This window comes from Falco peregrinus, chromosome 2, assembly GCF_023634155.1.
Source record: "Falco peregrinus isolate bFalPer1 chromosome 2, bFalPer1.pri, whole genome shotgun sequence".
Taxonomy (NCBI): domain Eukaryota; kingdom Metazoa; phylum Chordata; class Aves; order Falconiformes; family Falconidae; genus Falco; species Falco peregrinus.
Window position 1 is genome coordinate 4,267,085 of NC_073722.1, and position 22,995 is coordinate 4,290,079.

Below are 22,995 nucleotides of genomic sequence, written 5' to 3' on the forward strand. Positions count from 1 at the left end.
CTGGCTGTATACTTGTTTGTGTCATTGGATTTTTAGATTTGGTGGCTTCTGCAGTAATGATTATGCTTTGATTTTTAAACAAAATCTTGCTGATAGTTGTTTTACAGACAGGTGAGAGTGCCAGTGAGTGCTTTTGCCTTCGATGTCCTCCAGTTACTAATGCTAGTGGAGTGGCAACTGGATGTTATATCATTTCTTGGAAGAGGTGAGTATCTTTTGGCCTGGATGGGGAGAGGAAATAAGTTGGTTAGTTTTTAGGGATCCCAGTGACTTGTTTGGCTTTATTTGGGACGGTTATTGTTTTGGGTGTTAGTGGTCATTGGGTTTTTTCTTTTTTTTTTTTTTTTTGATTTTAGATCTTCCTGTAGCAAGCGTTATCTAGACTTTGGACCTTACTAATTACTGTTTAGCTTATTAGACTTGATTAAACATGTATTTCACTTGAGATAAATGCTATGTGGTTATGGTTTTGACATTCCACAAAGCTTGCTTTTTTGGTAAGGTATTAGGTCAATTACAAAGCTGCTTTGTCCCCTTCTGCTCCCTGTTTTCTCCTATGAAATAGTGCCCTTGAGAAGCCAAGTCAGAAGAATAGCTTTGCAGCAGTAGAAACACAGTTTTTAAATGGGAAAACTGTTTTCCCACCCTAGATTGTGGGTTTATGGTGTCACTCAGTTTTTTCAAAGACAAATTTTGAGGTTTATCCATCTTCTTAGTTTGCTTTTATTAATTTTTAGAGCTGTTTAGTTTCCTTACTTGCTTCTTTGTCTTCTCTCCATGCTGTGGCACTTCTTTTACTCACTGCAAACAATCAAATATCAGTATCTGGGCTTTTTCTTTCCACCACTGAAATTACTGTAATTTTAGTTTAGTCAAATGTAAGTGATGTTCTTTTGGTGTACGTACTTGATACTTTATCTTGTGTAACTTCCGATGCGGTCTGTGTTTGACATTTTTCCTGCAGAAGTTCACCTGTGGAAAGTGTACCTGTCGTTAGTACAGTCATCACTCTACCACATGTGATTGTAGAGAGCATTCCCCTCCATGTTAATGCAGGTAATATTAGTTTGGCACCATACACATCCCAGTTGGAATTGTTAGGACTGCCAAAGTTTCACAGTGCCTAGAGCTTGCATTTATGGTAGCAGAAGACAGAAAACTGTTGCTGGATGTTATGGAGCTAGTGAAAGAAACTGTATCGTTGCTTAGACTGCCTCAAGCCTTGCCCCTCTTTTCCCCCCCCTTCAATTTAAGGGAGGAGCTGGAAGGTGGTTACACAAGTATGTTCTTAAAAGCTGTCAATGGATTGACCTGTGTTGCGTGACAGCACAGATGCCAGAGTTGATGATGCCTTCCCGGTAGGTTTCTCTAGAGATCTAAGGCAAGAATTACTCCATCCACCCACACCCTGGCTGCATCCCAGGAAAGTAAGCCTGAAAGGTTGGAGCAGCTTGCAGGCAGGTGAACTGTTTCTCTTCTAGCACTTCACCTGCCCAAGAGCAGAACCAGAATGCTCACCAAACACACAGAATTCCTATGCTTTCCTCAGGACGGTTTCATTTGTACTGAGGTTCTTCCACCATCCTTTCTTAAATTATTTTGAAGGACCTTCCTGACAGTATCTGATAAGGTTTTGGTAAGCTGCAAATATCAGGCAGCACCAAAGTGACTTCCTAGTTAGCATTCCTGGACAGTGTTGGCAGTTGGAGGTTTTGTAACTAGATGCTCAAGATGCATTATTGAAACGTTGTAGTGAAGTTGTGTTCTGTTCTTTAATCTTTTTCTGAAAATTCTTGTCAGAAATGCTTTAGATGCCTTGTATATTTTTTTTTTCTTCAAACTTTTCACTGCTCTTTGCAGGTATTTTTTATGTATGGAACTTTAAAATGTATTTTGTATTTGAGATTACTTTCTTTCTTTCCAAAGATCTGCCATCGTTTGGTCGAGTCCGAGAGTCTCTGCCTGTCAGATATCACCTGCAAAATAAGACCAACTTAGTCCAGGATGTGGAGGTGTCAGTGGAACCCAGTGATGCCTTCATGTTCTCTGGCCTCAAACAGGTACAATGTTGTCACCTCTACTGATCCTGTGGGCTTATCTGGTAGCGAAGGATATGTTGATTAGACTTACACCGATGTGGAGAGAGGACAAACTCATTGGGGTTTAGATGTTTAAATTATGGTCAGCTCTGTCTGGAGGAACACGTGGATACAGCCTGCATTGAAAGAAGGGCTAAGTGGAAGCCTGACCAGGAGCCATTTGCCGTGTTGCTTATGGGTAGCATGGTGTTCCAGCGTAGAAGTGACAGTTTAACTGGAATAGGCAAATAGTTACCCTCTTTCCAACTCCAGAAAGTAAATAGTATATAAATAGAAATAAACAGAGGACTACTTTTGGTCACAGAACTTATCTATGTTTGTGGTCTTCTCTTTTTTTAAGATCCGATTAAGAATCCTTCCTGGCACACAGCAGGAAATGTTATATAACTTCTATCCTCTGATGGCTGGATACCAGCAGTTACCATCTCTTCACGTCAACTTGCTGCGATTCCCAAACTTCACTAATCAGTTGCTCAGACGATTCATACCAACGCACATTTTCGTAAAGGTAAGACTGTGAAAAGTGCCTTGTGTCTACAAAGGCTTCCTGTGGGGCTGCTCGGTTTTTGGGGGCTACCACCCTAGCTCTGCTCAAAGCTGAGTGTTTCTAAGCGGGCTAAAATGGCTGGCTTGGAACAGTTATTTGCTTTGAAAAGTCTTGGGTTGTGCGTTGGTGTCGTCAACTAAAATCCTTAGGAAATCTGTTAGTGCAACAGGTATTTGGTTGCAATTAAATAAACTAGCTGAACGGGCTTATCCTGTCTCCTGTTCTGTGCCTTACTCTAAAATTAAAGTTGTCTCCATTTTGAGTACAATGGAGTGAGCTAAACATAATGAAATACTTCAATACCATAATTTGTAGCACTCGGGGGGGGGGGGGGGAAGTGTTTGAGCAGTCCATATGACTGGGTTCAGAAACACTGTAGCATCCCACGCCTCTTTAAATAACTTCTAAAAACACATCCTCTCAGTGAATCACTCAGTCTAGGTTATTTTTTTTTTTCTTAAGTGGTATGACTCTGAAGACAATTCGATCATGTCATGAAAAATGGATCACAGGCTTCTCTTGACTTCTTAAGAACCATTTAAATCCAGTTGCCTAAAACAATGCTTTCTCATTCCACTGCTCCTGTCTCCAGAATCTTGTATTCGCTCGTTAGTCAGACTCTTAGCGATCAAGGAGCCTGAAGAGTTTGTTTATATGACCTGAGGTGGACTTGTTCAGACATCTGTAATCCTGTTTCCAGGAAACAGGCCTGGCATTCTTTCAGTTACGTTTTAGCCAAAAGAGATAGGCAGAACTAACTTTTTGCATGTGCTGTCAATCAGTGGCTCTTCTAGATTGGTTGTCAGGATGTCCTCCAAAGTCAATACAAAAGGCTTTTTTCCTGAAAAGCACAGTGTTCTCGATGCTCCTGTGGAATCTCTCAGGCTTCAGAATGCCTTGCCTTCTGCTTTTGGAGCTGTCAGCGCTTCAAAAAAAACTTATTCTAAGGATGCCCTTTCTTCTTTAAAACTGCTTCGTTGCTCTCTCCCATCTCTGGTGATTCTACTTAAAATTCCTCCAAGAAACTGTCAGTCCCACTGCTTATTTACGCATTGATAATGATCAGCTTTTTATACTGCAGTGATACTTGGAACTCCGCTCAGCCAGGCCTTGTGCTAAGCTGTCCACCTGTGTCTGGAGGTGACATTTAACGGGGCAGCTCAGGAGCTGAGGCTTCTGCCAAGTACTCACTGGGCCAAACTGAAATTTCAGCTGGATGTTCTCCGTGCTGCTGTTGGAAGCCGTTAGGAGTTGAGGGTGGGCTTAATGCTGCGCTTGGGTACTAGAGCTGCATTGATCAACGTCACCTACTGCAGGATGAGCTTCGTAATGGCCTTAGTCTTTCCTGGGTCTGTGGCAGGTTTTTTGTGCTTTTGCTTTTAATTCTCTGTCTCTGTTTTCTTAAAGCCTCAGGGTCGTCGAGCAGATGATAACTCGATTGCAGCTGCGTAACTTTGAGACCTGTACCTCTGCACTGAAATGGGATGTTGCACAGAATATGTAAAGCTCACTTTGGAAACATGGCTTTGAAACTATAAGAATTAAATTTCATTTTTAAATTGCAACTCTTAGCAGAAATAATGTTTAAAAAAAACCCAGTCTTTCATAGACTGACTTTAAGGAATAAACATATGGGGAAAACTCAGTGCTTTATGTAACAGGAACATTCTTTCAAAGTTAACTTTGAATGTCAAACTCTTGAAAGTATTAAGGCATATTAAATGCATTGAGTATTTAAGTGAAGAAATGCTAATTCATTTGACCGAAACTGAAAAAAATGTTTTCATAAGTAGCAGTAAGTTGAAGTGCAAAGTTTCTCTTTACTATTAGAGATTTATAACATTGAAAATGATCATCCTTTACAGAAGTTTCTCCTGTGCCACTTGTGTTGAGGGCAGAACAGGGTGTGCAGTAGCACAGTAAGCTGCAAAAGGTTACGTTGTACTGTTGGAGTTGCACAGCTTACTGGTTCCTTAAAACCATAAATCTAAAAAGCACTCTTTCTCCTGGGTAAGCCATATATCCAAATTTGAATTCAGCAGCTAGTCTAATGAACAGAGAGATTAATTCATAACAGTTGGAGTATCCAACCTGAAGCTGATACGGTGTTGGATTATTTTTACACACACAGCTTCCAGATGAAAGAGATGTCTTGGTAGTCTCCTGCTATGTGAATTTAAAAAACAGACATCCTACTGTTGTACAGCTCTGGATGAACTGGTGTTTAAAATACAGTAAATCGTGTATATATATATTAAAAAAAAAACCATTGTGAAAACTTCAGTATAATTTTCTAAATAATTACATTTTGATTGCTTGGAAAATACCTTATTTATTGTCAAAGTCAAGTTCTAATAAACAGCTTGTGACAGAGTACTCCTGAAACTGTGTCCTTAATTGCATTGTTTTCACAGCTGTTGTTTTATAACTCTGGTCTGTTTTGTGGGCTGATATATTCGTTTGGGGTGCTGAAGTCCAAAATAACAGCTGTAATACTTGGAAAAACGTGTTAGAGAAGCATGTAAAACATTCCTTGCCAGTGAAACGACTGTAGGCTAATTGGCAGTCCTGAAAAAATATGCATGAGCATATACGCACATGGAGAGCAGATGTAGTTGTATTCTGAGTGTTTTTCAGTGTATAGAGGAGGAGGAAAAGATGACTGACAAACCATGCTGGGAAGAATAAATGAAACATTCCTTATTCTTTGCTTAAATAGGATGAACTGAGTGGCAGTTATGGAATAGGTATCATCTTTTCTTTAAGAGTGGAAAATGTATTTCATTTCCAGGTGTATTTTTTTTTTTAAGTAGCCACTGAGATTACAGCAACTCTGGCATCTCTGCTACTGCTTCTTAAAAGGCATGTTGATGCAAGTGGTGTTAAGTGTTCGGTGAGAACTGGGGTGCCTTCTTTGCCCTGCCCCCAAAACAGTCTAACAATGGAACGGTGATTTGCATCCCTTTTGAGAAAGGGGATGGCATAAAATCTGTTCATGCTGACAATGACATTAAAGTCTAAGTGTGTAATGTAAGTAGCTTTCTACTTTAAATGGTGAGTAGTAAAAGTAGGAACTGTATAAAAACAAACACAAGCTTCTCCCACCGTGGAGAAAAATTACTTGATACTTTGCCATAGTTGTAATGTATACTTTTTAATTTGCAAAGAGAATCTTTTCTTGTTTTGTGTGATCTTACTGTAGCTGTAAGCACTACAAAGCCAAGGCTTTTGTCCTTGTTGTCTGTCGAGCACTAGGCACACCTCTTTTGCTATGTAAATGGCTGATGTGAATGAAAACATGCAGCAAGCAGGAGCCACCTCGTTAAAAATACTTGAGGAGTGATTAATGATGACTATCTTCCTGACTCATGAGACTCTGATGCTGAGCGGAATGTTTGTGATTCATAACCCAAATCCTTTTGGAAGTCTTGAGGAGATAAAAAGGGCATGTATATTTCAGTGTTAAGTGCAGATTTTTTATAGTTTACTGTATTTTGATGAGCACCATTCAAACTTCAACATACACTACTTAAATTGTAGTCTATTTTAATTGGAACTAATTAAGCATCAAAGAAAAGAGAAGCTACTTTTAGGCTAGCTTAAAAATAGCTTTCAGGGAAAAAAAAACTCAGAGATCAACATGTCCAGACTGCTGCTGAGCTGGAGCCTTAGCCCTAGGAAGATTGTTTCCTCCCCTTTTACACTACTGAGTGCATGAAGAGGAGAAAAACATGTCCCATCACCTCCAATCTCCTGGCCTATGGTGAAGTCTGGAGCAAAGGAAGGCGCTCCATCCCTCCTTCATTGCTTCTGACCACTGAACTCTAGTTCTTAGAAGCTCGGGAAATGTGAAGAATTTAAAGATTTTAACACTAAAAATTTATGAGAAATTTAGCATGATGTCTTATTGGACTGTTGATTTACACAGGGGTTCTGGAGGTTCTACCAGCTTCCTTTTTGCGTATCCTAATAAACAAGGTGTTCCTCTTCATGCTTTCTCTTGCCTTCACTTGGGAGACTGGAAGTCTGCTTCTGAGGATACTTCTACTACGACTCTTTCAGGTTTGAGGTTGCTGTGTGCAGAGCTGGAAGAAGGAGAAAAAAAAAAAAAAAACCCTCTCAAAAACACCTCATTCCGTAAACCTACTCTGCTGCTTCCTTTTCTGAGAAACAATGAGCTGCTCCTGCTTTGTGGCTTTTTTTTTTTTTTTTTTTTTTAATAAAGAAGTTGTTAAGCTAAAGGAGAGCGACAGTAAAAGTATCTTACCCCAGCCTGCCTGGCCAGTCCTCCTCCAGGGCTGCTTTTGAGCAGAGGCTGGTAGGGCTAAGAGCAGTCATCTCTGCTCTCTCCCAAGGACTAGGCGTTTTGGCGGGTTAACTGAAGTGGAGGATGGAGACCCGTGCAGGACTCACGCCGGTGTGTTCAGCTTCCCAGATTCGGGAAGACGGTGCAGATTGCTCTACACCTTCTGGCTCTCAGGGTGTCGGGTGCGCCCTGACTGCTGTTTGCTCACTGGGGTCCTGAGGCAGCTTCTGGAGCCTAGCAGGTCTGTCCCATTGCCCCACCGCGCTGGGTTGCAGAACGGTTGACGACTGTAAGGCTTCTTGCCTCACCAGGAACGTGGTTGTCATTTGAATAGCTGTCAAGTGCTGCTGAAAGCGAGTTGTGCAGGCAATAAACCCCAGATAAATAAAACAATGTAGTCAATAAAAATTAAAAACAGATTCCAATTAGCCGTTGCACTTAAAGAAGGTTCAGAAAATAAGTTTATATGATGTGTGAAATAAATTTAGAGAATTGGCTCTTTAGAGCTGTCTGTGAGGATGGTTCTGGGTACTATACTCTGATAAAGCTAGGTAAGGGGAAAACCAGTTAATTGCTTTGAGGTTTCTGCTAAAGTAAACCCTAGATTTATTGATATAATTTCTTTAACAAGGGAAGAACAAGCCTAGTGGAAGCGTTAAGTGCCACCTGGGCCCTGTTTAATCCGGCAAAGTCTAAGGACTCGTATGCTGGGCTACGCCGCTGTGTGCTCTGCAAAACACACAGAGGTGACTGCAGACGCTACACAGACTGGTCCCGAGAGATGCAAACTGGTCAGAACTTATCCCAGCTGTTCTGCTTCGCTGCTCAGATATTGGCGATCTCTCTCTGCTGGCAAAGACGCCACCCGTGCAGAGGGTGACTGGCTGCCCTGGCGGAGGGGGCTCAGCAGGAGCGAGGTCCCTGCTTCTCCAGGAGATCGCTCGAAGGTTCACTTCAAACCCAGCCCGTGCGCTTCCCTGCCTGCTCGCTTGCCTCTGCAGACAGGTACTTGCTTCTAGAAGTCACTGTGACTTTCTGTTTGATTTCTCTTACGTTATATTGTATTTTCTGATAGGGTTGGTGGTTTTGGTTTGTTTTTTTCTGAAAAGAGTTCTGCAAGTTTCCTTTGGAATAAACTCTGATTTTTGTAATCAGTCAGGGACCTAACTGGTCTGCTACCTTCCCTGGACCCCAGAACTCTGGCTGAAATGTCCTTTGCACCTCGGATGCCGGCCATGCCTTAGCTTTCTGCTTGTTCAGGGCAAAGCACTCCTGGGAAAACCGTCGCTTTGTTTCTACAGCAGGTTGAATTGGGACGTGCTGTGAGACTCTGCCGGTGGGTTTCTGTGATAATAAGCCTGCTCTGAGAGAGCTCCCCCAGGCTCTGGGCAAGGAGGGAATGCTGTTTGGTATTGCCCCACTTGGGCGTACCTGGGCAGGGTGCAGGACTCGGAGAAGTTGCCAGTCGTAACGCAGCTCTGAGACTTGTCTGTGTTTACTCCACAGCAACTGGTGGAAACCACTCGACGTCCCCTGGCCCCTTGTAGCATGACTAGGCGTAGGGACAGCAGCTGATAGGAGGAAGGATGGTTACCTACCGATCAACCGTGGCTTCCTCACGGGGTGGTACTCATGTGCCAGCTCACCTGGGCATGTTGAAGATGGCTGCTCGCTCGTTCTCCCCCGTTTCCAAGTCCTGCTGGGAGAAAGCAACTCTGACTCTTCTAAACGACTTCTCTAAAAGAGCTCTGCTCCTTTTTTATCCGGTTTCTGAGCCACCTCTTCTTTCACACCCCCAGGGATGCCATCCAGAGCTTGGAAAGCCTCCCACCTTGGTGTACGTGTATTTGGTCATATATCTTAAAGTCCCTCGGGTTAGAAGTAACCAGCCTTCCTCGGCTTTTACCACAGAAGGCTTCGCATTCCTTGCCTTGTCTCATTGCCAGTGAAACTTAACAAAAATGCAAGACTGTTTCACGTTGCAGGGTGTTGCATTCGTTAGATTTGGGCATGATAAGCGAAGTGAAAAAGAATCAGCTTGATTAATCTTGTTTGTCTTTGCGAGCATTTACAAAAACAGTTTTAATTCTGGGGGAGATGCGAAAGGAGCAAGTTACAAATGCTAATGGAAATGAATCATATTTTAGGAAAGGAAAACTCTGAATTTCTCAGTGTTGTCATCTTACTTCCAAAGAGATGGTAAGTGCTGGGTAACTAAACCCCAGCATTTATGTATTTGAATAGAGTTTTAAAACACCCCAAAGATTTATTCAATACAGTATAAATTCCCTCACTTGAACAGAATGTAAATATTTTGGTTTAGTTTTTTCAAGAAAATTACGTTGAATTTCCTTGCCAGATCTCTAGATAATTTGCTGGGGAACATGATATTGGGCAAAGGCAATCAAGTTTGTATAGCCATGCTCAGAGGATGTGTTGTATTAATGTAAAACTATGTTAACTATGCGTGCTAGTTACCATAGTCTGAACTTGTCAGTGGGATAGGGAGATCTGGGAGTCAAAGATTTCTCCCTGGAAAGTAAATGAAAACACGTAGCTGGCATTTTTTTTGCTTGCATTTAGGAGTTGCTAAAAAGTATCTGATTCCATTGGAACATTCCAAGCTGACCTTCAGGCTGAGATTTCAGTAATTCTTTCTGAAAGTTTAATTGTTCATCCTCCAACACTATTTCTACTTTAAAGCATGCACATACTTTCTCCTTGTAAAGCATTTTGCATGCAAATGTTTAGCTTTTCTGTCTTACCTGCACTCTTTGGCAATTACCGTGGGGGTTTTGAATATTTTAAACTTATTAAAGGAAAAGCTTGAACTTTTAAAAATATTTTGTTTTCCATACTTGAATTTCTTTTTTAAGAAATTCAACCAGTATTTAAATTCATTTCCCAAACTATTTTAAGAAGTAATCATGTGTAATATATTGAATTCAGATAGTTCTCATCCCATACAATTTTAAGAAGTAATCAAGTGTAATATATTGAATTCAGATGGTTCTCATTATGTAGCTTTTATATATACATACATGCATATGTACACACACCTATGTATGCCAGTGAAATAAATAAATTTGAGTATAACAGCAATCAACACCCAAATGCAGGTAACCCCCTTGTATTTCAGTTCACCGTCCCGCGCAGAAGATATTCCATTAGCTTGCAGCATGGGATGAACTTAGACTGATATTTTTTTTTTCCCACTGTTTGATTACGTGGTGCCATCCTAGAAATCTTTGTGCCATCTGTTTTTGAGAGCAGTAGTAGGGGTTGCTCAGCTGGGGGTGTTCAAAGTGCCTGCTCCAGCCCTAAAAAGTGAGCAAAACCATGCAGCCAGTACCCCACCCTTCCCAGAGTCACCAGCTATGAGTGGCATAAGCATGTATGTACACGTGTATATAGATATATACACACACAGATCCTTTATTTTGTTGTTGATGTCAGGGAATCCCATCTTAACATCTCCTGGAAGTTTGGTACTCAGGCATACGTGCTCAGTAACAGATTCTCTGTAAGGAGCTGTAAGGGCTGATCTCTCTCCAGATAGTCCACAAGTGACAAAGCAAACAGCTGTAATAAATATGAAAAAATGTGTCGTGATCACAGAGGGAAGGAAATTAGAAATGCACTTGAAAAAGGTTAGAATGCTTACTCTTTGGTTTTCCGTATGGTTTTTTTTTTTTTCTGTGGGCCAACGCTGGGAAGCTAAAAAGCAAAATAAAAATATTTGAATCCAGTTTTCAACTACCGGTCTTTTTATAACAAGGAAAACACTAATTTTATTCTGTCTGCTACAAAATAACCTGTTCATAAGACCTTTACTTGGCTAGGAGGTTGCAGAGCGGTCAGACAAATGTTATCTGTTCATGAAGTCTCTCTCTCTCAGGGTCGCTGCTCCTCCACTGAGGACTTTTGTGTAGGTAACACAGCAGTTGCCTGTGTTGATTTATGACCTTGAAGATACTCAGCGCTCCACACGGTGCATTTGGACTTGAGAAGTTTTTAGGTCAAATATGCTTCTAGCCCAGGAACGAAGGGGATGCTGATAAGAATGATTAATGAATCCGGTTGAAGGAGTTTTTAGGTAGTGAGAGAGGAATGCTCTTATCCCCCTCGGCCAGGTACTACCGAGTACCCGAGGTAATTTTAACTGAAATGTTTTTCTCTTTCCTAGGTCAGTTACATGTCCATGGGAGGCCGTGCTCTTTGCAGGAGCAACCTGATGTTGCCGTAGTGACTGGAAAGGACCTGTACCCCTTTGCACCTGGCGGAATTAGGCAGGATGCTCTTTGTGCCAGGGTTTGCCAGTGGGATCAAACGTGCACTGCTGAGCAGGGCGCGTGGGATTGCCCCGGGATGTTATTGCTAGGGGAAAACCAGCGATAGTTACAAGGACTATCAGTTATAAGCTACCCATGATGAGGAGAGGGCGTAGCGTTTTCCATAGGGAAATAGGGATGTACAGCTATGATTAAGCTTCGCGTTTGTTACTGTGATGCAAATCGTTGCGGTAAAGTTTGGCTTGTGATTGCTGTCCTATTTCTAGGCAAATTAATTTGATGTTTTATTAATTTATCCCTATGAGGACATCAACAAATGCTGGCTGTTTGAACTCTGCTATATGGCTTCACTGCAAGTAACTTGCCTTCTTAGGCTGTAAAACCGATGGCTGTCCCCTGCAAACCAGGATCTGGATCTCCTGGAGTTTTTTCCCTGCCCCGTTCCCCCAGGCTGGAAGGAAAGCTGTGCTCCTGTCCACCCGGGAGCAAGCTGCCAAGCACTCCTCAAGCACACCTTCCTAGGGTGACTACAGCCCATGCCGCAGTTTGCTAAGTATGGTGATCTTTTTCATGGTAAAAAAAAGAAAAAACAACAAAATAAAGGATGAGCTTTTCCGTTTGGAGTCCACGAAGCCTCAGAGAAATGACTTTCTAGGAACTGAGACTTTCTCAGTTCTCTTTGGGTTAATGGCACTTGGTAAATACTTGGTTAAACCTTCGTTTTCTTGCTTGCAGGCTGTCTTTCTGCCAGTGGTGTCGGTGCATGTGGTCTGTGCTCTGGATTCCTGTTTGGAGCCAGGCCAGCCCGCAGCCCGCAGCGCGACGGCAGCCCCAGGCTCCCTCCCCAGCCTGTGCTGTCGCGCAGGGGTCCTACTGACCCTCACCTGTTCTGCCGGTAAATCACAAAATAATGACATTACATGTTAGTGACCATGTGGGATTTCAAAAGCAGCTGGGTATTATCCATGCTCTTGTCTTGGAAAGCCAGCTAGCACCAAGAACAGGAGCTCTGCGTTTGCTGTGTCCTGGAGCCAGGGTTTGCGCTGCTGTGGGAAGGAGGGGCTGCACTGCAGGGATGCCTCTCCGATACAGTCTCCTGAGGGTATATGCACAGCAGTGATTGATTTTGTATAGCTATTGCCAGAAAGAAAAGCCCTTCCCCCCCCCCCCGCCCCCCCAGCTTACATAAATCTTGAACTGGGATTTTTCTGCTTCTCTGTCATGTTTAGTTTGCGGCGTGCTCTGAGCTGTTTGCATTGCATGAGGGAGGTGGAGGGGCTCCCACAGGCAGCGCACACCCGTGGCTGCAGCCAGGCCACCCTCAACCCTCATGCGGCCTCGCGTCCCCTGTGCCAGGCAGCATCCACTGGGGCTTTCCCTGGATGCATTCCCTGGCAGGGGCGAACCCCTGCTCCTCCTCAACCTAAGCCACAGTAGGGTGTGAGCCCTGCAGCCTGGAGCGCTGCTGACAAGGGCTGAGTGACCAAACGGTGCCCATTTGGAGTGTGCCTGTGAGCAAGATGCTCTGTCCCACCAGCCCTGGGCAAGCTTGACGCACGTTGGGAACACACCCGTACTGCTGAGGCACCCAGGCACGGCTGCAGCCCAGCCCAGGGCTGGACACCAGGTGGAAAATGCCTGGGGTAAAAAGTGCTGCTGCTGCTGCTCCTCCTGGGCACGCTCCGTGCAAGCTGGAGGGGGTATGTGCTGTGCTCCCGGATGGAAATGGGCACCTCTTTCCCAGCTTTGCACAGGGACCAAGTGAAAACAATCATGGCTCAGCCAGGGCAAAGAAGGGTGTTACTGTAAAGAGCAGAAAAATGTTCACTGATTTTCTTAAATGGCCAGAAAAGGACCAGATCTGCTGAAAGATAAATGCAGCGCTGTGGGAAACCTGGATGCTGGGGACTGCAATGGTTAAAGGGTGTGAAAGCAAAACCTGATGGGCCATGGAAATGGACTGGGCAAAGGACCTCGAGGCACTGCAGACCTGAAGGAGTGAGGACCCCCAGCTGTGAAGTACTGCTGCCCACTTTGGAGCCTGAAGAAGTCTTGGCCAAGGCTTAGATCCCCAGGAAGAGGAGTGACTCCTCCTCTGGCCCTGGAGAAGGGGAAGGTGTTGGAATGGAGGCCAGGCTCCAAGGGCCACCTAAACCAGCACTGGTGGAGCAGCAGGTCCGTCAGGTCCCTCATTACCCCAACAGCATCGGCCACACTCCTTACACCCTTGGTTTTCAGTGAGTGCCAGGTGTGCCAGCCACGCTCTGTGCTTTCGGGTTCCCCCCGAGGGTGCCTGTGGCTAAGGGTGGGGGGCAAGGCACAGGCCTGGCTGCTGGAGCCCTGCGGGTGCCCGTGCGCTCCGTGCATGTCAAAAAGATCCCGGGTTTGGAAACCGAAGCGGTTGAGGCTCAGATCAGCCGCAGTCACCCCAGCTGCCCCTGCTCCCCTCCGCACAGGAAAATGAATGAGGAAGAGGAGAGGGGAGGGTGGGTGGTGCTGGATGGGGGGGAGGGGAGAAAAGCGGAGCGTACTGGAGAGAGACCCGCTGCTCACTGTGCCCAGGATGTTCAGAACGGTGGAGCCACCACAGCCGCCGGCCGGTTGGAGCAGGGTTACATCCAGCCCTGATCCCTGCAGGGGTCTTCAGCTGCACCGCCTGGAGCGCTTCGTACAGCGAGGAAGGCAGCGTGAGCCAAAAAGGAGGCAAGGAAACCCTGAGGTTTCTTCCCTCCTCCGCGCTCCCAATAAACTCCTGCCTCCTTCGTGCCCATGTCGGTACGAACCACGCGAAACCACCCACCCTTTGAAAGCATCACTAGATTGGCCTCAAAAGGGACCCCAAGGTCACGCTGGGCTGGCCACGGTCGATGGCTGCAGCACCTCTGAATGGGCTCTTTCAGCGTGGGGAAGCAGGAATACAGAAGCTGGCTGTTCGGTTCTGTAGCTTGCGGCATTTTGTACAGCAGAAAGAAGGAAAAGGCTAAGTAGGTTTTTTTTCTAAATCCACCGCAAAGCTCATTCCATAACACCACTGGTAAAAATTATTCATTCCCACCTCTTCCTTGCAAAGAAATGATCTGATTCTTGGATACTTTCATGTAACTCTCCTCTGCATAAATATGAAGCAGTGATGTGTCCATTTTTTATGAACAGACAACCTCATTTCCATGAAAATCAAGACCAAATTCACTTATAGGAGTCATCTTTACTGCCTTACCAGGAAACCATGTTTCCTTCTGGGTCTGACATTCACCAGTGAAGTGGGCTCAGATTTAGCTGCTGAAATTTGCACCAGCCCAAGAAACAGCCCCAGGAGAGCTCTGACTCTTCCCTGGTACATCTCATGGCCCCGCTAAAGAGCTCTTGAGCTCTTGGCAAATTTTTCGACCTGAGCCCACCCTCCGCATCCTGGTGGGGCCAGGATTTCCCCCAGGAGCCGTGGTGGGTCCCAGCAGTGCCGCCGCCGTGACCAAGGCCAGCCCCTGCTCTCTTCTTCTATAGCCGAGCTCTGCTGGGCGCTGGGGATGGCGGGGAAGCGCAGGGTGGCGTGGACATCCCTAGGGAAAGCAGGAAAATGAAGGAGGAAGAGGAGAGGGGAGGGTGGGCGGTGCTGGATGGGGAGGAAAGGAGAAAAGAGGAGCACAGCGGAGAGAGACCCGCTGCTCACTGTGCCCAGGATGCTCAGAACGATAAGCCGATAATAATGACTAATAGAAGAACAAAAGCTAAACTTTCTGGTTTAGCCTGGTGCTGGGTCTGTGGATAATCTTCAAAGGGGAGCTACAAAAATTAAAAGGAATTAAGCTCTGGGAAACGTTAAATCTGGCGCATCTGGTTTACAAAGGGGTTTGTTGTTTGTTTTTTTTCTGGATGGTGCTGTGTTCTCATTTTTCTGTCGGAGTGCCAAAGGCGATTCTCTCTGTCAAATGTAGAGTCTTGACCTTCTAGTCAGGATGACAAGAGAGTTATCCCAGGGTGTGTCCACACCTGTCAGGCAATACTAGACACAAAATAGAGCCGTCTGTCTTCTTTAGCTGAAATGATTTCACAAATACTTCATAAATGCCTGTCTTCACAGAGCAGAGAGTTGCTTGTATTATCTCGGTGCATTCAATATTGAGATTGATGACAACTGGGGGCATTGGTTAAACCATCTAATCCTGACAAGCCGAGGCAAGGAGAAGAGGCAGGAGAGCAGCAGGATGGCTGCCGAAAATACCTGTGAGAGAGATCGGTCCTGAGAGCAGGCAGGGCTGGCGTGGAAACCGGCAGGTCTGCGCTATGACTCGCACATGAAATCCCAGTCGGAGACGCTGCCTCACAGACTTGGCTGTGCTTGAGGATCGCCGGTTGTGACATCGGGCAGGTTTACCTCGGCTCCCATAAAATAAAAGCAGAGTTTGCATCTGTAATTACAGCTATTATAAAAAGCCTAATGCAAGGGAGCAGCGTTCAGGCGATGGGAGCCAAATTGCCGTTTGCGCAAAGGGCTTAGCTATAACGAAGGGCTGTTAAACCAGGAATAAATTCTCTTACGCCCAGCCCACCACCCCTTTACTGGCTTGGTGGTGCCAAAGGGGACCTGAAAGTGAGCATCTAGCCCATCAGCCTTCGCATTTCTCTCTTTGCTCCAAGTGACAGGAACCCACTGGGGCAGCAGAGAAGCTAGCTGATGGCTGGCAGGCACCGCAACCTCCATGTGCACCAGTTCCTGGCACTCGCCCGACGGGTACAAAACCAGTGCTGGAAGGGCTGCAGCTGGTCCTGCTGGAGAAAGTGGCTGGCACTTCCCTCCCCGCGCACATGAGCATGCGCTGGGCTATCCCACAGCCCCCCACCAGTTCAAAGAGTAAAAGGGGATGATTCGCACCGCACCGTAACCTGTACCGGACTGTTTTTAAAAGTAAGAATTGTTTTTTGTAGGCAGCTGTAAGGTGCCTGTTAATTTCATATGTTTAAACCAAGCGTGGCTTTGACTGAACTAGCTCGTTGAGGGCAAGAAACTTAAGGCCTGAGGTGAAGTGAGAAGAAAGAAGGTTATTGAACACAGCAAACAGTAAGAGATTTCTGTAAAAAAGAGAAAAAAATCCCATGATGGTAATTTCTTCCTCAGAGCTGTGTTGTCCTTTTCCAGAGGCGTCTGTATCAAGCAAAGAAATGCCAGAAATCCGTGTCCTGATCAAGAAGAGACACAGACGTGTTAAATGCATGCTGGTAGGACGTCAGCGGCTGGAGAAGCAGCAAGCAGGGCAGTGAATTAAAACCCGAGGTGGGTCCGTTACCCAATGCCCTTTGCTATATCCAGCCTTCCCCTACATTCAAAGGCTGTGGTAGGGATTAGTTCCCCTTCCCACAGGCATTTTTCCTTCCCTGAGTGCAGAAATCTTCTTCCTGCAAAGCTCTGGCGTTGGAAACTCGTGCCCTTGGTTTAGGGGAGCCCAGGGGAAGGCTGTAAGCCTGGCTTGTGTTTTCTGAGCCGGGTTGTGGTGGTGGATTGGTGCACACAGAGTGGAGGGTTGTCACCAGCCGGTTACAGAGGGCAAGCCTCTGGCCAACCTGTGCTTCCCAGCAGGAAAAGCAAGAATGTCTTGGCACTGGTGGAGCCTCCTTTTACCTTAATTTACTGCATCCCTCTGCTGCATATCAGCACGGCTGCCTGCCTGCCTGAAAGGCAAGGCAAAATCTCAAAGGGCTTTTATTGAAACCCAGCAACACCGGTCACCTTCCCTTTCCCCAGTCGGAAAGGAGGTGCTGTCATCCAAAACTTGGCACGCCAAATGACCGCGGAGCTTCTCCATCCTGTGATCTGGGAAAGCCTCCCCTGATCTGTGCCACCAAGGGGGTTTCCAAGAAGCCAACATGCAGGAACTAGTCTTTCCAGCATTCTGTGCCAGCTCCCCCCACGCCTGGGGGCACAAGTGGAGGTCCCTCACCTCTACCTGCAGGGATGGACTGCGCAGTTCTCACCAACCCAGTATATTACAGCTCCAGTTTGAGTGAGAGAAGTGGTATGCCCAGGCTTTTCAAGCCCACATCAGAGCTGTTCAGCTGAGACTGACATCTATTCATCGCCCACAGCTCCGCTGCCAGGGCAGAGCCAAGGCTGCCTACAAGCCCGTGCCCAGCTCTGGTTCCCACACCCTGTGGGCTGATCACCCTGCCTGCAGAGTGGCTTGTCGCTCAGGATCCTCTTTTTTAATTTTTTTTTTTTTTTTAATTTCCCACACACACCCCTCAAGTGGGTATTGCAACAGCAGCCCCTACATAAATTCTTCTTCTGAAAGGTGGAAGAGTTGATTTAATTGTTCATTTAGAAGTGGTCAGCTCTGCCTCACGTTCTGGCTTAAGCACAGAACAGACTTTCCGAACGAAAGCGCAGGCTCACAGGCCACCGAGCTATCCTTTTGGTCCCCCGTCTAGTGGGATCCCTACAGGAAAATTGAGCCAGTACAGGCTGCAGCTCTCAGCTATGCATGTTACAGGAACAAGGATTTCCCTTTACCTCACTTTGCCTGTGTAAGCCATTTACATTTGCATACTCTTAGGGGTATACGTATTTCGCTGTAATTTTGTTCTCCTGAGCGCAGTTTCGCACTGCCCGCAGCACTTACTCACAACTTGCGCTACAGGAGAAAGGGCTGTGGGAGGAAACCCATCTATTCAAAGCAGAGAAACTTCAGATTAGAACGCTGAGGCTGGCGGAGACCTTCTGATCTCCTTGGGCTGACCGTGGAGTCACTAACTCGGCAATGTGAGGACCGCCAGGGATCAGCCTCATGCTTTTGCCTGGCTGGATCAGGAGGCAGCAGAGCCCCCAGTGCTTCAGCCCACAGGCTGTGGAAGGCAGGGAGAAAAAAGGTAGAGAAATGCATTTTATTGCTCTCTCTTCCAGAGCACTCGTGAAAATTAACGGGCGTTTCATTCACGATGTCTTTCCAGTACTTGCAGGGGAATCGTAAAACCAAACCCCAGTTCTTTCGGTCTGTCAGTGCCTGAGCTGCACCGACCGTGTTTGCAGCAGTTCCTGCAGAGCAATGTGACAAGCAGATATTTTAAGCCAACTAGTGTCCATTTCCATAATTAAAATTGCATGTTACCTGCAAGTATTGACTCCTGTATGGCTTCAGTAGGGCACCACTGCAGAGTTTGAAAAAAACGCCTCTCTTTGTCGAAAACATCTTCCAAGCCCCCACCTTAGTGTCTGACTGTAATCTGGCTGATAGCAGCCATCAGCATCACAGCAGATAAGAGAACTATAGGTTGGAAGGCACATAAAAATTTCTCTACTCTAGAGAAATATATTTAGAGGATTAAGATATAAACATACCTTTCTCTTCCCTCCTTTTTAATGTACAGTCAAGAATTTCCCATGCAGGGAATCTGTTCTGGCCCCATTTGCGTGCAGCGCTGTGATGAGCTGTTTACCAGCTTTTTTGGCTTCAAAATAGCTATAAATCTTGTTTCCCGCTTTGCAACTTGGTAAATAAATAAAAGTAAAGGGCTTTCCAATCCCAGGCTTTTAGTGCAGTGTTATTTACCTGTCTAAACGTACCTGAATTGTACCTGAATTGTACATGTCCTGTGAGTAAAGTGGGAATTTGTTTTCCATGTCTGCTGGGAGCTGATTTTTCTCCTGATCAGCGTAACTTCACCACTATGTGTAGGCTATTGTTAAGCAGACAATAGATAATTGTCTACCTACCGGCTCACCTATCCAAGCAGTAGTCACCTCCTTGCAAAGATTTAATGCCATTGCCAAAGATTTTCCTGAGGAGGAAGATGGGCAAACCTGCAACAACCAGGGATCTCCTCTCCTCCCTTGGCTCGCATCCTGCCCCTGGGATCCTTGTTGATGCCAGCAGGTCTGAGTCAGGTAAAAGCACAGAGCTTAAAAATGATGCAGTCAGCTGCTTCTTACGCTGCTTATTAGCTGGGTGTTTAGTTTGGACCTAGCTCATCACTCCTCACGTGGGAAACTCCCATTGACTTCACTGGGAACTCAGCCTGAGCCAGGACTTCTGAGCAGGGCTTCGTGGTGGAGGATCGCAGGACAGGACCGAAGGCAGAAACACTTAGCTCCTACCAGAGCAGAATGTGTCAAACAGCCATTCCTGGGATGATTTTTAATAGCAGTTCTCAAGGGACTTTACAAACGTGAGTATTATTATGCCCCTACTACAAAAACTGGTCACCAAAACAAAAGGGTAAGGCTAAATGAGGTGCTGGTTTAGAAAGTCTTAGTGGCAAAATCAGTGTCTTCGTGCAACACAAACTAGGCGACTGTAGAGCTGTACTTATCTGCAAAGGCTGCCACGCTTCTGGGCAGAGTTTTAAGGAAGGACTGCTAGCACGTCTCCTGTCATCTTGCTTTTCTTAGATACAAATCACCGTCACTGTTCATGATCTCCGCCGTTTTACAGCATTCACTCCTCTGAGATAGCTGCTGGTTTTTCTCAGGGTATGACAAGAGCAGCGTCAGGCCTGCGTGTTGCTGGCATACCTGCTCCTGCCCCTTCTCCTGCACGCCTGCAGCAGCAAAGCCAGAAGCCAGAGCCAGTTCACATCGGCTCCGTGTCCAAGTGACTCTGGCCGGGCTCACGTAGCTCTCAGCTAGGGCAGGAGGAAGGGGCAGCCCTTCTCAACATTTATTATCAAGGTCTGTAAGCTCTGGTCTCATTGGGGCTGCAGTAAGTGCCGGATTTGACGATGGCAGTCACACCGAGCTCTGTGTCACGGGGCCACCAGCGTGAGTCTCCAGCTTCAGCCAGCCTTCTGCAGGGGAATAGATGCAGGCATGTTCAAAAGAAGCCCAGACAGAAATATCTTATAAATCCAACCTGTAGCTGGGGGTTTCTTGCCAAACACACTTCAACCACCTGAAAATCCATGTAATGGTAAGAGCAGCTTCTTCCTGGGAATGAGGTGACTTGGCTGGGAAGTGTGCTGGACTCTCTCGGCAGGTAACAACACTGGGTAGACAGCAAGGAGGGAAGGTATCATTTCTTCCTGTATAAAACCACTGGAGAGATCAAAAAAAATAGTTTTCCGATAGGAAATACTCTTTCAAAACCTCTCACAGAAGAAATCTTGAGTAGGGCACTTGCTGATTTACTACCTGAACGCAGCATCTGCAGCAATCACCTGCTGAAATACCGCGTAGGCTGTGGAACTGTGTAACTTGCCTTGCTGTGTACAAATCCAGGATGCACAACCACCATTAATTATACATGTATTACAGCTCAGCCTTTCTTTTCCATTCGGTGGCCTTGGATCACAGGGATCAGCACAGGCAGCTGGAGAACACAGCTTGGTCAGGTTGGTTTGGCTTTCTGCTCCCTCCTGGAATAAACGGTGCCATTTGCTGCAGATCTCCTGCCACCACTGATGCATTTCAGGGACATGTCTACCTCTTCAGGAGTTTTGCCCAACTAGCAAGGCAAAATTCTGCCTTTCCAAACACTTCAGAGGCACTTGGGGGTTCCACTTCACCCGCTTTCGTTACTCGGCTCTAAGAGGATTGTAGGCTGTCATCTCGCTTGTATTTCTTACCGGGAAGTGCCAGATCAGCTTTAGTCTGGCTATAGATCTTGATTGCTTGGAAGAAGTCCCCTGAAGTGAAAATTAATGAAAAGGAAGGAGATGCTCTTTAACCCCAAACTGGCAAGCAACAAAATATAAATAAACCCAAATAAACCACCCCCCCCAAAAAATAATGCTGAGGCAAAAAAATTGTTTGAAACGGGAATGAGATGGGGAAAAAAAGGGGGAATAAGGAATGAGGAACAGTTTACTCAGTACATACTTGTCATCCACAGCCTTTCCCCAGGCCCATGAAGGAAGGGGAGTCTCTTAACCAGGGCCTTGAGGTCCCACTCAGACAATCCTGGCACTGGCTCTTACGGGGACAGCACCTGGCCCCTGGCGCATGGTGTATTTTGATTTGTGCCGCAATCGCGGTGCCCCATCCAACATGTCTGGGACAAATCATAGCATACTCTCCTTCCTTACCTTGTCATTACGCTTGTGCGTGGCACGCGTGCCAGCCGCGGCGAGGGGCAGCGTGCGGATGGAGGGAGGGAGGGCCAGCCTGGAGCCCAGGGGAGAGGCGTGAAGCAGTGTGAGGGAAGAGGTGATGACAGCGGAGTGGGAGAGGACTAGCAGGCTGAGGACCAGCCTTTACAGGAGAACAAGCCAGGGGTAGGAGAGATGTTGACAGCCCACAACGTTACTGCAAATGCCTCACAAGGGGAGGAAAACGACTGCGTGGCATGTTTCGCCACACCAATTGGTTCAGAAATTAGTACTGAAAGGAAAAGGAGTGCAGCTAATGGAGAGAGCAACGCTGATGCCGTGAACAAAGGCTGCCAGATACGCTGTGCTGAGCACCCGCTTTTTCCAGAGGCAGCAGGAGGATCGCAGGCAGATTTGGCTAGCCCTCGGGATCTGGGGGCTGGGGGCAAAACGTGGGACGTGGGACCCTGCATCCAAGCACTCAGTACATATCTGCTGCAGTAACCTAAAAACAATCAAAAGGATGAATTTGGCTCCTTTGTTCTTGCAGGTAGGAATAAAATCTGGCAAGCCATCCAGGCCCTTAAGTCACCTGGTGACTCCGATCAGCGGTTGGGATGTCAATGTGATGTGCTCCACACAAAGGCAACGCAAAGGTGAGTCCTGCCCAGGAGACCTGAAATCCAGGTGTGATGGGCAAGATAAAAGGCTGATACAATGCAGAGAGGAGGAAGGCACAAGGTAAGAATAACACAAGTATGACGAGATCATGACAGTAGTTTCAACACATTAAGACTAGCTCTTTTAACAGGGAATCAGTGGCTCAGGTGAACTTTGGGAAGCAGTTTGGAGGACAATGAGGATGCCGGAGGGTCTTCTTGCAAAGTTTAGGGCTGAATGACAACGCGAAAGCGCTCCTTTGAAATATTGACAGCAGCACCATCAAAACTATTGCTGGCTGAGATGAAGGGCCTCTTGAGATCTGGCTGTGCTGGATATTTGGGAAGAGGTTAGAGACTTGCAAGCCAGCCTTAATAGGCTCTGCTCCCGGCTCGAAATGACTCACAGTGATTCTGGATAATATATTTTACCTTTGATTTCCCCTTTGGTAAAGTTGGTTTCATTCAATTTGTGCCCTTGTAAAACCCTTTGCAATCCTGGTAAGTTTGACCTTCCTCAGTACCTAGACAGCACTGGCTGAAACCCCAAAAGTGGGGGGTATCAGAGGAGCCTGACTGTTATACAGTGCCCTGGAAAAGGATGTGGATGAAACCAAATGGAGAGCGCCAGAGGATGTGAACGAGGTTAGAACCGAATGGGTGATAGTTCAAGGGGCCAAAAGTGACGAGGGATGTTGATGTGAGTGAATTCAGGAGCAACAGGTTGACCACCCCAGCTCGTGCACAGCGCAGAGCGCAGCGGCTGCAGCAGCTCTCACAGTGCCCGGCAGAGCAGCCGCTGCCTCCGCTCTCCTCCCACTGGGGCCCACTCCTCTGCCTCCACTCTTGCCCCTCTTCTCTGTGGCTCCGTTTTCTTCCTGGTGTCCCTTACCTTTCCGACACTTCACCGCCCATTTCCCCAGTGCCATGGTGCCCTGCTGCCTGGGGCAGGGCCCGGGTGCCACTGGAGCCACCAGCACAGTCGGCGCAGCACCAAGGTGCCCAACAGCTACAGCCGGTTCAGGAACTCGAGCCCTGTCTTCAGAACTGAGACTCGGTTTTACTGTGGGGTGGAGGGTTT

At 46.5% G+C, this 22,995-nt stretch overlaps 1 protein-coding gene across 2 annotated transcripts in view; it reads left to right on the forward strand.

Moving 5' to 3' along the window:
• The window catches only part of TRAPPC11 (trafficking protein particle complex subunit 11), a 29,274-nt gene extending 24,252 nt beyond the window's left edge, over nt 1-5,022 (forward strand). Inside the window, exons 25-29 of one of the 2 annotated variants that reach the window (XM_055795126.1) lie at nt 97-205; nt 965-1,056; nt 1,927-2,060; nt 2,440-2,607; nt 4,054-5,022. In XM_055795126.1, the coding sequence (XP_055651101.1) occupies nt 97-205; nt 965-1,056; nt 1,927-2,060; nt 2,440-2,607; nt 4,054-4,098 (548 nt within the window). In that variant the 3' untranslated portion in view covers nt 4,099-5,022. Of the gene's footprint in view, nt 1-96; nt 206-964; nt 1,057-1,926; nt 2,061-2,439; nt 2,608-4,053 lie in introns of those variants that run through there. The other variant, XM_055795127.1, reaches the window with a different exon arrangement.
• The last annotated feature ends 17,973 nt before the right edge of the window (nt 5,023-22,995 follow it).